Source organism: Sitophilus oryzae, unplaced genomic scaffold (assembly GCF_002938485.1).
Source record: "Sitophilus oryzae breed Bouriz unplaced genomic scaffold, Soryzae_2.0 scaffold_1436_pilon_pilon, whole genome shotgun sequence".
NCBI classification, from domain to species: domain Eukaryota; kingdom Metazoa; phylum Arthropoda; class Insecta; order Coleoptera; family Curculionidae; genus Sitophilus; species Sitophilus oryzae.
This window is the reverse complement of record NW_022146100.1, coordinates 4,461,725-4,480,100: the sequence shown is the minus strand read 5'-3', so window position 1 is coordinate 4,480,100 and position 18,376 is coordinate 4,461,725. Positions and strand designations below refer to the sequence as shown.

The following is an 18,376-nucleotide window of genomic DNA, read 5'->3' as shown; positions in this document are numbered from 1 at the left end:
ATTTAGATTTTTATTATTTCCAAATTAAAAAAAAATATATTGCAGAGCTAACCTCTTTATATACGAAAATATTTGGAGTTTTCATTCATTGGAGTCAAAATTTTGTAAATTGGGTATCGAGTAAGGGAAGAGTCGCTGCTATAATATTACTAATACTCTTAGGAAGGTGTAACAAGGTAATTAAAAACTTGTGCTTACCTTAAAATCTCTTTTAAACTACAAAAAAACGGAACATTTATATAGAGCTTCCGAATGATAAAACAATAATGGCTGCTAACACATACCACTCCTAGAAAGGAGAAAGGAGAGAGGACACATAAGATACACTTGGTCGGTGTATCCACGCTGAGTCTATCCGCGCGTGCGCACACCTTCATTTCATGCTAGAATGTAGACACAACAGTACACTATTACAAAGTGTCTATATAGATATTTATATTATGTGTATACGTCACATTTTTACAAGGTGTGTACTATAGGCACAACTATGATACGAAGTATCACACATACATATGACATGACTTATACATTGTATGTCTCATATACCGACGTCAGATTTCATCATTTTAATAATTATTTGTTACGTTACAAAAAACTCTTTAGAATCTTGAGTGTATACGGTGTATAACTAGTAAACACTGTATCACACAATTCTATCAATATAAACCTGCGTGTATCTCATATGTATATCGCACCCTTAGTTATAAAGGGGCATAACTCAAAAATTACGGTTTTTCAGTTTTATTCATAAAGGGGCCTAAAATACTGCCCTCTATCGGTTTCTAACCGACTTACGCATAAAACGTACTTTTTTAAGTGTAGAAACCTATATCAGCCTTTTTAGTACTGATGGATGCCGCGCGCTTTTTTAGAACTAAACGGCCACCATTCAGTATCATGCCAACACTATAGTGAACAGGTTGTGTTTCTTGTCGGCGTGTTTGTGATTGTGTCTTTGATTCACAAATTGTCAGGTAAATAATCATTTAATTTTTAGTGTGATAGGGGCCTATTTTTAGTTAGTGCTTTTTTATATTTAAAAGTGGTGCAATTATAAAGAGGTATTTAGGTTAATGCCCTTTTATTACTGAAATTATAAGTACATTTATATGATTATCTCGAAATGTGCTTTTTTTTTACTGACTTTGTTTAGACTTTGTCAATTTTGAAAAACGCATTAGGTCTTAGTGCTCTTTTGATTTAAATTATGAAAATGTATACTTCTTAGCATTTCGAGTTAGGCCCATCTAGAACTAAATATTAGGTTGTGATATTTCTTTTTTCCTTAGAAAATCGTCGGTGATGTCTGAAAGAGCTCGCAGAATGGTAGGTGTAGCAAGATCTACCTTACACAAGGTAAGCACTGGATTTTTTTTTGTTTTTATATGCGTTTACCCTTATTATGCCGCGCCATTTTTTAATTTTTAATTGGATTTTTTTTCTTTTAGGAAACCCTACCTTTAGAATTTCAAACCGAACCGGAAAATCGTATTGTTTTAGATCAGGGCATCGAACAGGATAATACAATAAACTCGATTATGGTAAATTTAGAATATATTATGTATGTATTTTTTAAAAGGCGTTTTAAATTTTTGTTATTATTCTTTAGACTTCATACGAATTTATTGAGACAGAAGAGTGTAGTAAAGAAAAATTCACTGAGAATTTCATCTCAAATCAATCTATTGAAGATACTAACGAAGATTTGGAGCTGGTAAGTGTTATCACGACATTCAAAAAATTGCAATTTTGTAAATTAATGATGCTTGTTTTAGGGCAAAAATAGTTCTGTAGATAGAGAATGCGTTCAAGAAAAACCAGATCATCTCAGTTTGGATGTTAACGAACCAAATTTAACAAAATATTTGGATATAGTAGGTTTCAACCATTATAACAAAAAGTTCTCCAAAAAGTTGATTCTTTTTGTTTTAGTCTTTCAATGATTCTGTTGAAGTAGATCAAGGTCGCCCGAAAGAAAAATCAGATTACTCAACTTTGACCAATGAAAATAATTTGATTCAACGTTCGAATGTCGAAGTAAGCTGAAAACATTTTACAAAAAATATTTAAAATCTTCACCGTTTTGTTCGTGTTTCAGGCTACTGAATCATTTACTGTTGAACTAGATAAAGAGTGTCCCACTAAATTACAGATAAAACGAAAATGCTGTACGGATGTAACAAACAAAAAATACCGCATTTCTCCGATTCACTCAAATGAAAGTGATGTTGACCACACCGATTCTGATCCGACTTATTCACAGGAAAACTATCAAATTAGGTATTCTTTTCTGAATGATATACTATCAACAAACTTCCCAGTGCCTGAAAATAGTTTGTCTTCGAATTCATCTTCCGATAATTCTTCAGAGTCGTCTACAGATGAAGAAAATCTTCAAGAGAATATTCACAAGGGGAGGAAACGTTCTAGAAATCCCGAAAAATGGAAGCAAATTAAGGCCAAAAAACTTCGAAACAGTGGGAAAGCTTACAAATCAGTATCCAAGTCCAAGAAACAAATTCCAGAAAGAACAATGAAATCACCTTGTCCTGAAAAATGTCGATTAAAATGTGGTGATAATATCGATACGGAAAATCGAACAGCGATATTTAATAGTTTCTGGAAACTTGGGGATATTAATAAGCAACGTGCATTTGTTGGGTCATGTATGAAAAATATAGTTCCCCGATACAAATACACGAATGCCGAAAGACCTAGAAATGCCAACCAGGCTTTTTACTTCACAGTAAATGGTTTGCCAATACGAGTTTGCAAAACATTTTACAAAAATACCTTGGACATATCGGACAAGATGATTCGCACTGTAAGGATTAAGATGGGTGAAAATGGATTTCTACAAGATGATAATCGGGGAAAACACAATCATCACCTACAAATTGATCCACTTCTTAAGGAGGATATCAAAAATCACATCAATTCAATTCCGAGAATCGATTCACACTACGTGCGGTCGACTACTGAACGTGAATACATAGATGGCAGTAAAACTATTACTCAACTCTACAAAGACTTTGAAGAAGATCAGAAATCAAAGAAGAAAGGCGCTGGAAAATATTGGATTTATTATAATATTTTTACAAGGGACTTCAATATCGGGTTTCATCAACCCAAAAAGGATCAGTGCGACCAATGCCTATCCTATCTTAATGCACAGGGAACATCCAAAGAAAATTTGGAAGAAGAATATAGAAACCATTTACAAGAGAAAGATTTGAGCCGCACAGAAAAGAAACAAGATCGTTCTGAAATATCAGACAATAAAAAAGTAGTGGTTTACGATCTCCAAGCGGTCCTACAGTGTCCAAGGGGTGATACTTCCGCTTTTTATTACAAGTCCAAGCTAAATAGCTATAACCTAACTCTAGTAGAATTAGAAAAAATAGAAGATAATGCTAAAAAACATCATGCCTACAAAGATGTCCATTGTTTTTATTCGAACGAAACAGAAGGTAAACGTGGCGCTATTGAAATAGGCACATGCATTCTGAAATATTTTGACACAATATTTAGCTGTAATCCACATTTACACGAGACCGGATTAGACATTGCATTCTATTCTGACAACTGCTGTGGCCAGAATAAAAATAAATTTATTGCAAGTCTTTATTTATGTGCTATCAATCGTTACAACATAAAAAGCTTGACACATAAATTTTTAATCAAAGGCCACACCCAGAATGAAGGGGACAATGTTCATTCTTTAATAGAAAAAGAAGTTAAGAGGAACCTAAAATCCGGTCCCATATACACTCCCCATCAATACGTCACTATAATAAAAAACGCAAAAAAATCCAAGCCTTCTTTCAATGTTCACGAACTCTCACACGAATGTTTCCTTGATATTAAAAAACTTCAAGAGGATCTGGGATGTAATTTTAGGGAAGATGTCCGAGGAAATGTTTTATCTTGGAATAAAATAAAAAGTCTTAAATTTATTAAAGACAAGCCATACAGCTTTTTTTATAGAACATCTTATTCTGATGATTACACTGAAGTAGTTGTGAGATCTCAAAGGAGAAAAATGAAAGCCATCGAAAAGTTACAATTGGGGCTGGTTTATCCAACAAAACTTGAACTTGGTGAAAATAAGAAGAAAGACTTAAGAGATCTCGTTTCAAAAAACCTAATACCTAGTTTTTATTCCGATTTTTTTAACTCGATTTTGTAAAATTAAGTGTTTTTTTAAATCATACTAAACTTGTAATAAGACTGGTTTATTTATAAGGGTTCCTATTGTTATACCAAAGTTTTACGAGTAGAATAAGAAATAAATTTTATTTTTTCAAAGTTTATAGTTAACGAGTAGCATAAGGCGTTACCGGATTTATAAAAATATAATTTTTATAGCTACCGATGAAATGATTAAAATTTTGTTTTTGTGTATACTGTTGTTTCCCTTAAAATTCCTATAGTATTATAGTACCCAGAATCATTTTAGAATTTATATCTACAGAGGCACAATCATAAATGTTATAATAACAAAATCATAGTTTTTACTAATAAAAAGTATCATCTCCAAATAAACATCGCAATAAAAGTCTAAAATTGAACGAAAACAGGCACATTTCTAAAAACGTTTTTGTTTATTTTCAAAAAAATTAGAACTAAAGGGGCGCAACTGATTTTATCTAATTCTCAAAGCCACAAAATCCTCGATATCACTTTAATTGCGAAAAACTTTAACTACCTCTTAACTCGACTATATTAACAATCATAAAAACAATTGCTTCGACATATCACAAAAATGCTTTTCATAAAAATAACATTTATGTTAGTCTTTTACCATTACACCAACACTTTTTGTCATTTATAAGAAAACTGTATTTTTGGGATTATGCCTCTTTAGTACTAAGGGTGCGATATGTTAGAACTAGATGAACACTTAGGTTCACTTTAACATGTTTTGTTTCTCATGTGTCTCCCTTGTAGAAACTTAATTTGATTTGGACGTGCTGTATGGGTAGTGACCATATCTTTTTATCTTTATGTCTTTTTCTTTATTTTTGCCCCTTACATAAAAATCAAATCTTCAGCAAAAATTTATTAAAGAATACAAATTAGAACTTCAACCTGTATATGGCATTAAACTACTTTTACTGGCAAAAATTAAAAAAAAATCTAAGTAATTTTCTAAATGCATTCATTAATGATTTACACAGACAAATTCTTAGGCAAGTATACTATTAAGTTTCGTGAACTGTGAGACAAGTACATATTGTATATAACCATCTATGATTTATTACAGAATCTTAATTGAATATTTTTTTTAATATAGGTAAGAGAATATTTTTTTTTAATATAGGTAAGAGTTGATTAAAAAAGTATACGATTAATATTTTTTGATTATGTAACGAGCACTTTGTTTACTCACTTGTTTTTTAGAACTGCTTGAATCCATTTTTGCTATTGATCAAATCGGTGTAAGAAAATATGAAGCTATAAAATGTTGTTTCGGGAGAGTTGAATATCTGGGAAAGTTGAGTTATTGAATGTTATTGAATGTTATTGCACCACCCGTTAACATTTTTTTAGGCAAATTTATTAACATTTGAAATTGTCACAACACAACACAACAAGACGCCTAGTTCGAATTCTTTTTCACTTATTAGCCGACCATACCAACAGGTACGGTAGGTTATCAAGATCGGCAAAAAAAAAGTTTTTTTAATTTCACTCAAAATGAGTTATTTGGGTCATAAATGACCTAAATACAAAATATTTTTATGGTGTCTGTCTGTCTGTTCGTCTGTCCGTCTGTCCGTCTGTCCGTCTGTCTGTAACACGATAACTCAAAAACCGCTAAACCGATTTTAACCAAATTTGACACAAAAATACTGTGGCACCCGAGAATCTGGCCATTAGTTTTTGGTGGGGGTGCGGGGTTGGTAAGGTGGTATGGGAGGGGGTTAAAAAATTTTAAAAATCGTAACTCCAAAATTACAGTAGCTAGCGAAACAGAAAATCAGTCAAAGTCGCAGTTTTTGAGATAAAAAATTGGAAAAATGCCTTTACTTTGAAACTAAAAGAACTGCCTACCAACTTTTTATTAACATATTTTAGTATGGGCGGCTATACGTGCCTCCCGGCGAAAATTTTTTTGCGTCGGTATTATAGTTGGTATCTAGAACAGCTTTATTTAAAAATAAACTATACTATTGTTTAAACAGTTATCGCATGTAGTAATGCTTTTGTTTTAAACATTCAATATACAAAGCTTGTAAGTTATATTTTTACGATAGGCATATTTCAAGATGGTTGGTGTAGTTGCGGTGCTAGCTGTTTTAGTGTTATTCCTGGTATTAGCAAAAATTTACATTAAATTAACAACAGGCTGGTGCAGAAGTAATGTATGTTTAGTTGGAAAAACTGTCATTGTTACAGGGTCCAATACCGGTAAGCATTTATTAGCGGTAATTTTCTTTAATTTTTGAAACGTATTTGACAGATTTCTAATTTTACTGTCACTTACAACACGTGTATTCCGTTGCTTACCTTGGTTATGGTTTTATGTTCCATTTCTATCGGTTTCCTGAAAGTTTTCTTATTACTGAACACGGTTCCCTTTGAATAAGAAGACTAAGGAAGGAGCATATGCTATCCATGTATTCATGCATGGTGGGCGGAAAAGCCACCATAAAAGCTCTCTAGGGTGGGGATCCTTGACAGTTCTGTTTGACGATTCATTTGACACATTTGAATTTGATATAAAATTTTGTGGATTTGTCAGTCTTTACGGAGCTTATTTTATGTTATTTATTATTTATTCTACTACTGATAGTTGTATAAAGGTAGTAAATCTAGATGGAAATTGTTGCAGAACTTAAATTAACACTGACACTATCGCGATTTATCGAAAAAGATTCTAAAATAGTTGGTTGTGTAGCGTGCGGTAGATCGCGGCAAAAATTGAGTGAAATAATGGAACAACTTTTCGCTAGTAAGTGACTATATAATATACATACGTGTAGTAAACCGATCATTTATGAAATTCACTTAAATTAACTAAATTATATATTTTACTTGCATTTTAGCTTTTATTTATTACTTGTCAAAGATTAGACGTCAAAGAATTTAGATACGTTAATTTGACTTACCTGCTTCAGTAGCGTATCGGATGTTTGTGGTAATAAATACTTATTATAACTTATCTATTTTTATTAGAATTATATATTTTTATAACAATTTTAATAACTCCCAACATTTATTCACAACGTAAAATAAAATAACAAATTATTGAGTCTACCCCACGTCTACCCTACATCATAGTTTTACATTTTTTAAATAAAATTAGAACGGCACTGATAAACCGAAATTTAAGTCGGCCATATTTGAGGCCCATCGCGGTGTACCTAAGATTTTTGATATGCTCCTTCCTTAGTCTTCTTATTCAAAGACGGTTCCTGAAAAATTCGTTTATAACTGTCACTAAACTAACCAGCGCGAGAAGGCTGGTTTTTCTGGTTTTGTTTGTCAATCAATGTCATTTATGTGACAGAAATCAAGCAAATATTTGAAGTTCGAGTGAAATTCTCATTTAATTTCTAAAATTTGTAATAATATTTTGTATTTACATCCAAAAGCAATGGAGGTAGTTAAAAAAAAAAAAAAAGTAAAGGTAAATAAATTTCATTAACTAAATAGACATTTAAACTTATCATGCAACATTGTTTCTTAAAGTCAGGAACATTTAAAGAAAACATGTAAAACAAGACAACAAATAATCGTGAATGTTTTGTAAGCAATAAAAATATATGTATATTGATTAGATTTGTTTATTTATTATTGATCTGTTTTAATATTGGATCTGGAAATCTTCACTTGAGCTGTCTAACGAATTTAACAGTTCATTAATAAAGTACTTTTCAATATTAAACTCCATTGAAAAGAAGAAGCAAACGTAAAAGCAGAGTATAGGTACATTAAAAATGCATAAAAGACATAGATAAAAGAAAATAATCTACTATTAAGATAGATATGAAACTTAATAGTAAAATTTTGGGTCAAAGCGCCCCTCCGTGTTTTTAGTGGAGACTTATGTTTAACCCAGCGCCTTCGCCTTTTCTGCTGTAAATGTTTTTTATGTTTATATTTGAATTCAAAGGATTTATTTTTAAAGTTACACTGATATATTAGTATATCAGAGTAACTTTAATGAAACATAAGAATATATATATTTTACAATTTATTTTTTTATTTATTTTACAGAGTTTCATGTAAATGATCGTAAGTCGACTTGCTGTCTAATGAATAGACCGAGATTTATAGATTTTAAAGCGAACGAAAAAAATCAAACAACGAATACATACCATATATTTTTCTTTTATCTAAGATACATATCTTATCGTCTTTTGGAAACACGTACAGTTTTGCAGTTTTGTTAGTTTCTTTGCAAGATGCAACATAACAAGAAAACACCATTTTTACAGTTAATAAATAATAAAACTATTTCTGACTATGATATTTATAATTTAGATATATAGAAAATTAAAAAACAAACCAGTATTTGCAAACGCAGGCCCAAATTCAATAAAAATCAAAATTTTTCTTGCGAAAATCAGGCTTTTTTCACTGAAAAGGTATTTTTTGATTTATCAGCAGTCATTGTCAAGTTGACAATATACAGGGTGTTTTCGAATTAGTCTAAAAAATTATGGTGTGATTCCTCATGTGTTCTTAAAACAATTTTTATATAACCATTAGGTCTAAAGTACTTCCTTTCTGATCTACAGGGTGTTAAAAATTAAAAAAAATCGATTTTTTTGCTTAACATAAATGGTACACCACTGCTTTTTTAAAGAAAATATATTTTTTCTTGACTGGCCATCCTTTTTCAACAAAATTGATCTTTTGAGTTTTTCTTGTTCATCAAACGGTTGTCGAGAAAAAATATACTTATTAATAGCCCGCCTTAATTCGTTTTCTATCGATTTTTTATCTTTTAGATTAATTAGGAAACACCCTGTACATGCATATCACAGGCAACCAAATAAACTAGTAACCTCTAAAAATTATTTTTCCTACCACTAGCGACATACCGTGTTTTTAGTGTGTACTAAATTATTTTATCAAAATTTCACCATATAAGTTTCCAGGCAACGATAAAAGATAAATTTTATAATGGAGGTTGAGGTACAAGGTAGAGGTATTGAAATTTAGAAAACGTCAACATTTGACGTTTCTGATATTTTACCAAACGGTTCCGTATCAAACGGATGTTTTTCAGGAACCGCTCTTTACCGTAGTTTACCGGTCTGATTCGCCTGGTTTTGGCAACGGAATACAGCCTAAGAAAAATATGCTTTATGTATATGCACATCTTTTGCAGGTATTGGATATGAAACAGCCGCCGATTTAGCTAAAAGAGGAGCCAAAGTAATCCTAGCTTGCAGGAACGGACAAAGAGCCAAAGACGCAGTACAAAGAATAATAAACGAAACAGATAATTCAAACGTATCCTACAGGATTCTGGATTTGGGTTCGTTGAAGTCCGTAAGAAAATTCGCTGATGAAATCAACAAAAATGAGGAAAGACTGGATATATTAATCAACAACGCTGGACTTCAAACTGTGCCAGAAATTAAAGGTCTTACTGGAGATGGGCTACAACCAACCATGCAAGCGAATTATTTTGGACATTTCTTGTTAACACATCTTCTATTGGGTAAGTTTTTCGGTCATTTAATATCGTATAATTGAAAAAAAGAGCGTCAAAGACGGCTGAGGAATAACAATCTGTGTCTATTTAAGTTTAAATTAGATATGTTATCAACCCAAAATCGATTAAATGCCCTTTTTTCTCTATTCTGAAAAACAAGCAAGAAAAGAACAGCATTTTAAAATTATACATTGACAGTGTTTTAACATATGCTTTATTTTGTCATAATATTATCATAATTTGATGGTCTAGACGCTTATTGATTAAAATAATAGAGTCGCTTGTCGCTGAATTTGACGGACAGATAATTAATTGCTCTATTATATCTATCCATCAGATTATTTGTGATTTTAGTATTTTTAGACAGTATATTATACAGGGTGAGCCTTAAATAAGTGCAAATATTTTCAGAGCTGCTGGATCTCGATAAAACAAATATATTTTCTCTTTACCATTTTTCAGATAGGTCCGAAATAACCGAGTTATTAAGGTTTGAAAATTAAAAAAAAAATGAGAGATTTTTTTTGAAAACAATTTGAGAGCCACCGGATTTTTTCTGTATTTGCATTCCTTTAGTGCCGTAACCATAGAGTAAAGCCGTAACTATGGTAATATCAGAGATTAAGAAATTATACTGTGGAAAAATTTGCGGTGAACAGGCAGTTCTAAAAAGTTTTCGAAAAATATACAGGGAAATTTAAAAGAAAATGCACGATTTCCAACATCTTTTTTTGCGAAAAAAAACTCATAGACGTGTTCCTGGGTTTGAAATATACTACCCCGAAAATATTTGCACTTATTTCAGACACCCCATGTATACAGGGTGGCGCACCTCAATCGCCTCGGTTGATTATACGAAAACGGAAAGATGTAGAAACAAAATATTTTATGGGTATATGTGGGGAGACAATGTGCACAATTTAAAATTATTTTTAAATAAACAGGGTGTTTCAGAACTAAGATCCATACCAAAGTTATATTTTTTCTTATGGAACACCCTGTATTTTATTTCATTTTTGGATTCTTGGGCCCAAAAAAGGTATTTATTATAAGGGTTAAATATGTTTAAAATCTTTGGTTTTTGAGATATTTAGAGATATTTAAATTTGCAGGCTATAATAGAATAGACTATTAACACTCCGTGCATTACTTTTCAGAATTAATTCTTATGCTGAGTTTAAAGGTAGAGAAATAAACTTTGCTGAAAAATGGTATTGGTTCCTTAAATTTATACAGGGCTATCAAAAGTTGCTGATCTATTTTAAGGATATATTTTATATAAAAACTTCCTTATTTCAAATGCAACACCTTGTATTTTTTTAAATAAATCGAATCAGATTCAAATTCTCTTTCAAACTATATTAGGGTTTCCCATACCTATCTAGCTCAGGTTTTGAATAAAAAGCGATTTTTCAATAAAATTGTAATCAAGATGGCTGGTGTCGCCATGGCAATTTTCTAGTGACAGTTAGTAACTATTTTCAAAGTCGACATTAGTTTATGTACATTATTATTTATAATTTATAACAGTTTACTTAAATTTACCTACAATAGTTTAATAAGTAAGTATTTATTAATTTATCAAGAGAAATAAAGCAGTATCTGCTGGCGGAACGAATAGATATGTTACTAGTGATATTATTTGGGATTATGCTCAAAGATATCCAAATAGGAATCTTCCTGATAAGCGTTTCTTTGAAAAACTGCTTGTCCTATTTCGCAGAGCTGGTAGTGTGGTTTATAAAAAAACTATTAGGCAGAAACCTGTCGTTGGAAGTGAAGAAAATGAATTTGCCGTAATTGGCTCTTTTATAGAAAATGCATTATATACAATTCATTGTAAAATAATTCAAAGAACTACTTCTTTGTTTTTCTTGATAGAATAATAAACACATATTTAATAAATAATATTTATTAAACTATTGTAGGTAAATTAAATAAAAGTAAACTGGTATAAATTTAAATGAGTCCATAAACTAATTTCGATTCTGAAAATAGCTACTGTCACTAGAAACTTCCCATGACAACACTAGGCATCTTGATTACAATTTAATTGAAAAATCGCCTTTTATTCAAAATCTCAGCCAGATAGGCATAGGAAATCCTAATATAGTTTGAAAGAGCATTTAAATCTGCTTCAACTTATTTAAAAAATACAGTGTTGCATTTGAAATAACAAAGTTTTTATGTAAAATAAATATTTAAAATAGACCAGCAATTTTTGATACCCCTGTATACATTTAAGGAAGGAATAACATTCTTCTGTAAAGTTTATTTCTCTACCTTTAAACTCAGCACAAGAATTAATTCTGAGAAAAGTAATGTACAGGGTGTTAATAATCTATACTATTGTAGCATGCAAATTTAAATATCTCTAAATATCTCAAAAACCAAAGATTTTAAACATATTTAACCCTTATAATAAATACCTTTTTTTGGGCCCAAGAATCCAAAAATGAAATAAAATACAGGGTGTTCCATAAGAAAAAATATATCTTTGGTATGGATCTTAGTTCTGAAACACTCTGTACATTTCAAAATAATTTTAAATTGTGCCACGTTACCTCCCCATATATACCCATACAATAATTTGTTTCTACATCTTTCCGTTTTCGTATAATCAACCGAGGCGAATGAGGTGCGCCACCCTGTATACAAATATTTCATTTAAAACCAAATTTTCATTTTTTTCTAGGTCTCTTAAAGAAATCAGCACCCAGTAGAATAGTGAACGTGGCATCCATGGCTGCTAATTACACCAAATTTAAAAGCGTAGACGATCTCAACTCTGAGGGTGGTGTGGTGGTTGACGTTTACGGAAGATCCAAACTAGCCAACATCTTGTTCACCATCGAACTCAGCGAGAAACTGAAAAATACCAAAGTGACAACTTACTCTCTACATCCTGGAGTTATTTTGACAGAGTTCAGTAGAAATGTGCCTGAATTGTTTAAAGGAGTTGTCGAGAATGTGCTTCGATACATGTTCAAAGTAAGTTAGATTAGACTTAAGTATCAGTAGAATGTAGAATGAGTAAGAGGGGGCTAATCACTGCGACCTTAAAGATCTATTGTGTTATTCCTTGAGTCATCGCACAGTCTATAATCCATCATATGCCTGCTGTAGAGGGGACAGGGTATTTCCCATCCTCCTCTGACAACAGTTCTTCCTCCGATGGTACACACTCTTCCATGGTTGGAGTTTGGCCCTCCGTGCCGCCCTTCACAGCCCAGAAGCTTGCCTCCGGCTGAGGACCCCGTGGGGTGGAGGCTGGAGGATCTGTCTCCATTTTCTCCACCTCTTTAACTTGGTCTCTCCTTAGACCTGATACCGGTGTTGTCCCGTATCTATAATATAAGATATGTCCCTCTTTCTCTATTGCCTCCTTATATTTGAGGTCAATTCCTATTGTGAGGATCTGACCATGACCCGCCTCCCTCGAGTTGATGACTCGCCAACTCGATGTCCTTACATTGAAGTTCTGACCCTGGATAAGGCTCAGCAGGTAGGTGGTGTTTTTCCTCTTGGTTCTCGGCAGAAATACCGTGATGGCCGCCCCTTTAGGGATGTTTTCTCCCTTCACTGCAACCAGTTCCGGCTCCTGCCAATTTTTAAGCTTAGGTGTGATTCCTACCAACCAATTTGCCGATTCTTGAGATACACACTCTATGAGGAGCATGGCCACCAGAAAGTGTATCCCCGCAAAACGCAGCTGACCCACATTTTGTAGATCGTTGTGTTGCGATCCGATCGCCATTACTTCGTCCAGTATAGCCTCTTCTAGAGACGTTTGCTGGTCGGTGGTCAGAGCAACCTCTGGGAAATCCTTTGGCAGCACCGCCATTTTCACTTGTCGAGCAATAGCGGCAAAGCTGGTGATACGTCCCTGCTTGTCTCCAGGTGTTGGATGGCTTTCCATCCTGGGTTTTTTCTCTCCCTGCCGGAGAAGAAGTGAGAGGTTCTCGCTCCCTCCCTTGCCCTTTGATGGAGATGAGTCAGGTTGTTTACTGGTTTCTTTACTCTCCCCTTTTCGGAGGAGTGTTTCCGCTTTTGCTTCCTCTGGAGCAAGTCCTTCGTGGAGAAGTCGAAGGTATCTCCGTGCTTCTCCTCCGCTAAGACCTACTCTCAGAGGATCGTCTAGCTGGCCTGGCTGACCCAGGCCGGGTAGACGAAATGGTAGCTTGTGTCGCTTATTGGGTCTAGAGGTAGGCTCCCGACCCTGTCTGGAGAAGGTGGTAGCTTGGTGCCACTTGTGGAGGATGATCCCAAGCAAGTGTCAGCCGCTTCTCTTGTAGTTTCCTTTGGATTTGGTACCTTGTAACTTTCATTGGGAATGTTTCCAGTGTCGCTAGGGGCCTTCCCCACAGCTTCACCGGTGGTGTTTTTAATACTAGATCTCATAGTGTTCACACGAGTCGCTAGGGAGAGTCGGTCCACTTCTACAGAGCCCCGCATGTAGAAGTAAGGGGTAAATACAATGGGGTGCCCCCTGATGCCCCAAGATTGAGGCTAGTAATGGCTAGTCCTCTATCTAGCCACGCATCCCTTTGACCTGGTACATTCACAAGTATCAGTAGGTTTGCAGACTGTTCAAATAGCAGGAAAAATCTTATTAGAAAAAAAACTACTGATATTTAAAAATATATATTTAAAATGTTATGTTTTAGAATGCTATTGAAGGAGCCCAAACGACGATCTACTGTGCAGTGGAAAAGGACATTGAAAAATATTCAGGCCAACATTTTCATGATTGTCACGTGGTAAAACCATACAAAAAGGCTCGAAAGTCCGATCTAGTTAAATCGGTATGGAAGAAGACTGAAGAATTAGTAAAACTTGAGAAGAAACTGATATAGTTTATATATTAGTGTTTTAAAAAATGAAGTATCAGTGCTAATAATTGAGTTAATTTTTTTTAGTTTGATTATTTTTTATTTTGATACAGGAGCCTTAAATAAGTGCAAATATTTTCAGGGTTGGTAGATCTCGATAAAAGAAACATATTTTATCTTTACCGTTTTTCGAATAAGTCCAAAATAACCGAATTATTTTACTTTGAAAATTCCACACCTGTAATTTTTAACCAATCAAAACGTGTTTTTTTGACAAATCACCATGGCAACGGATAAATTTTAGTGAAAATTTCACACCTGTAATTTTTAACCAATCAAAACGTGTTTTTTTGTCAAATCACCATGGCAACGGATAAATTTTAGTGAACATTTTTTTCTTGTGGGTACCCAACAGCGAATTATACTGGAAATTGTTTGACGTTTATAATGACAGAATATCTTTTTGAGAGTCTGGTTTTTATTTTTTTACATGATAATTGTGATACATTTCAATTACAAAGTTGAGATGTTTTCTATATTCTTTGGACACCTCCTTTCTTCTTAATGGCGAAAATGTAGGACTTGAAATGGACTGAATTAAATGTCTATGTCTAATGAAATGTAATATATAATATTTAGACACTATTTTATTCACCTTTTTTCCATTTAGCACTTTGAATTTTGAGTAGTTTAGATGCAAATATTCGTGAACAATTCGAAACAAATTTTCTTTCTTCAAGTAGGAGCCACAATCCTCTATTAATGCGGGTCATTAAGTCATCGCACGATGATTGATCATAACATCAGACAATTTCACGCATATTTTGCATGTAGTATGATTTTCAAACAGATTCATTTTTAAAACAAACAATTTTGTTGGTTTTTCAAGTTGCACAATATTCTTGATTACAACAAAACGCGAGTTTTTCTGATATTTTAAACTGTAAAAATACGATGATCACAGCCTTTTATGATTGACGCTTGCTAACGCTGCGCGCTGGTTATGAATTCCATATAGTAAACGCCATGAATGTTTGGGAGTGATTCATCGGTCGCTACCATGTGAACTAATCTGTTCAAGGTTACATAAAACTTAATTCCAGTGCCATGGTGTTTCAAGTCATATAATAATCAATATATAGTCTGTTGTAATTTGTTGTTTTAACTGTCAAAGTTTTGTCAAAACATATATTTGGTTATAAATATAAAATGGAATGCTCCATTGGTCGCACTGCAAGCACACCAATGGACTAACCCACAAAAACGAATCAATCAAAGAAACGCGATATAGTATCGCCTTTGTCAATCACGCTGACATTTTGGAATAAGTAGGAGGAGCGCAGGCAGATGATTAGACCGGGCCTTTAAAAACCTACGTCTGCGGTAAAAATTTACGTTTTTAATGTAAAAATGATAGCGCGCATGTCGATTCTAACTTCATCAAGCGATGAATCACTCCCAAACATTCGTGGCGTTTACTTTACCAATAAAGCGTTTATGAACAGTTAATAAAAATGCAAAAAAGTAATTTTCTACCACTTATAGTTACTCAAAACTTATGTAAAATTAAAGAATATATTGTGTTGTGTCTTGAGATGGTATTTTCGTGCAACTACAACGAGTAGAAGTCAACAACTTAAAGGTCTAAATTGCTGCCAAAACTGTGACGCGCTGTAAATCTGTTCATGCAGCGTTCCGAAAAACCTTTTAAATTATGATTTTCTACCACTTGTAGTAAGCCCAAGTAACTATAAAATTAAAGAATATAATATTTTAGGTCCTAAAATGGCAGTTTTGTGCTACTACAATCAGTAGAAATCAACAGTTTATATGCTAAGAACCCATTATATTATTATTTTTGACAGCTTCAAAACTGAAATAGTTTTTAGGTTTGGGTGTCACTTAGTTGCCATAGTAACTAAATAATCAAGTCGACCAAAAATCGAAAAATACATTTTAATTATTTGATTTTCAAACACAATTTGGTGTGGAATTGTCTTACCGAATACCACACGAGGTTAAATTAAATCCGGAAATTTTTTATTACAACCTCTAGTGGTATTACTAGTGAAAATTTCCAAAAAAATGATTTTTTCTTGTAAATCTTTTCTTTTGATTTTTCTCGATTGTTGCGAAATTTCTTCGAGTGTCTTACATCGTTGGAGGATACCCATTCCAGGTATAAAAATAGAAAAGTAAAAATAGAAGACAGAGTTCATGTAGACATATATTTTATTTAACATTTAAGAAATTTAACACATAAATGGGAGCAACAAAGTAATAAAATATAGTACGTACAACTATCATTATTATACATGTAAGTAACATAGTTCTTTATTTACCACAAAATAGGTCATTTTTCGTTATATCTAGAAAGAGTCACAGACATTTTTGGCCGTTTTGGACTAGATTGTTGCGCTTGGTTTTCTCGTAGAAGTAGTAGAAGAAGTTATTTTGACTAAGAAACAATATTTTTGACACCTAGCAACGTTTTTATTATATTTATGCATTGACTAGTGACTAGATTTTATTATTTAGTTTTTCTTTAAACACATATTGAACAATCTTAACTTGGTTATGGTTTTATGTTCCGTTTCTATCGGTTTCCTGAAAGTTTTCTTATTACGGAACACGGTTCATGAAAAATTCGGTTATAACTGTCACCAAACTAACCAGCGCGAGAAGGCTGGTTTTTCTGGTTTTGTTTGCCAATCAATGTCATTTATGTGACAGAAATCAAGCAAATATAAGTTCGAGTGAAATTCTCATTTAATTTCTAAAATTTCTAATAATATTTTGTATTTACATCCAAAAGCAATGGAGGTAGGCAGTAAAGGTAAATAAATATCATGACTTTTTAGGACCATTTAAACTTATCATGCAGCCATTGTTTCTTAAAGTCAGGAACATTTAAAGAGAACATGAAAAACAAGACAACAAGTAATCGTGAATATTTTGTAAGCTACAAAAATATAAATATTGATTAGATTTGTTTATTTATTATTGATTTGTTTTAATATTGGACCTGCAAATCTTCACTAACGAGTTTAACAGTTTATTAATAAAGTACTTTTAAATATTAAACTCCATTGAAAAGAAGAAGCAAACGTAAAAGCAGAGAATAGGTACATTAAAATTGCATAAAAGATACATTTTATAATAGAGGTATTGAAATTTTGAAAACGTCAACATTTGACGTTTCCAGTATTTTACCAAACCGTTCCGTATCAAACCGATGTTTTTCAGGAACCGCTCTTTACCGTAGTTAAAAAAAACGAGGCTTACGCAAAGCTGGTTAGGAAGCTACAAGTTGTTCAGCCAAACGCGACTAAAGGCTTCAGTTATAACTAAACTTAACAGTCTTCGGGGAGGATTTACATAAAAAGGTTGTTGTCTCCAAGAGATCTGGTTGGGAAGTGTATGTTCCTTCACTTTGGTACTATGACCGGTAACAGTTCCATATACGGTTTTCGGCTATTTTTGTATTATAAGGAAAACATTTTATATACTCACATTCTATTGACCTTAGAAATTGCAAATATGCTGGGGGAGAAGAGAAATTGTGTTTCTTTAAGTATTTTTTCAACCAAACAAACTTACTGGACTGGGGAGCGAATAGGAGTGCTGGGCGGGGTAAAAGCGTACAAACCATAGATAAATGAAACAAGTTTAGATTGGAAAGTGCCCATAAGGACAATGTAAACACTATTTGGCGCTATTCTTCCAACGGTCGCGACCCAAAACTTTTGAAAATTTCGGAGCGGTTCGGCTTTTTCCGGAATTATATCGCCAAATATTGTTTATTCAAATTTATTATTATTTTCGTTTAATTTTATAAATAAAATACAGTGTGTTGCATACAAGAAAC

General features: G+C 33.0%; 2 protein-coding genes across 2 annotated transcripts; both read left to right on the top strand.

Moving 5' to 3' along the window:
• Window positions 1-702: 702 nt before the first annotated feature.
• Window positions 703-4,189, top strand: LOC115876557. Its single transcript, XM_030892367.1, has 7 exons — window positions 703-974; window positions 1,290-1,356; window positions 1,449-1,541; window positions 1,610-1,714; window positions 1,776-1,874; window positions 1,933-2,037; window positions 2,099-4,189. The coding sequence occupies exons 2-7, from the start codon at window positions 1,303-1,305 to the stop codon at window positions 4,187-4,189; spliced, it is 2,547 nt and encodes an 848-aa protein (XP_030748227.1). The 5' UTR covers window positions 703-974; window positions 1,290-1,302.
• Window positions 4,190-6,143: 1,954 nt separating this feature from the next.
• On the top strand, window positions 6,144-14,618 carry LOC115876573 (retinol dehydrogenase 12-like). Its single transcript, XM_030892390.1, has 4 exons — window positions 6,144-6,414; window positions 9,347-9,682; window positions 12,372-12,667; window positions 14,344-14,618. The coding sequence occupies exons 1-4, from the start codon at window positions 6,273-6,275 to the stop codon at window positions 14,530-14,532; spliced, it is 963 nt and encodes a 320-aa protein (XP_030748250.1). The 5' UTR covers window positions 6,144-6,272; the 3' UTR covers window positions 14,533-14,618.
• Window positions 14,619-18,376: the final 3,758 nt, after the last annotated feature.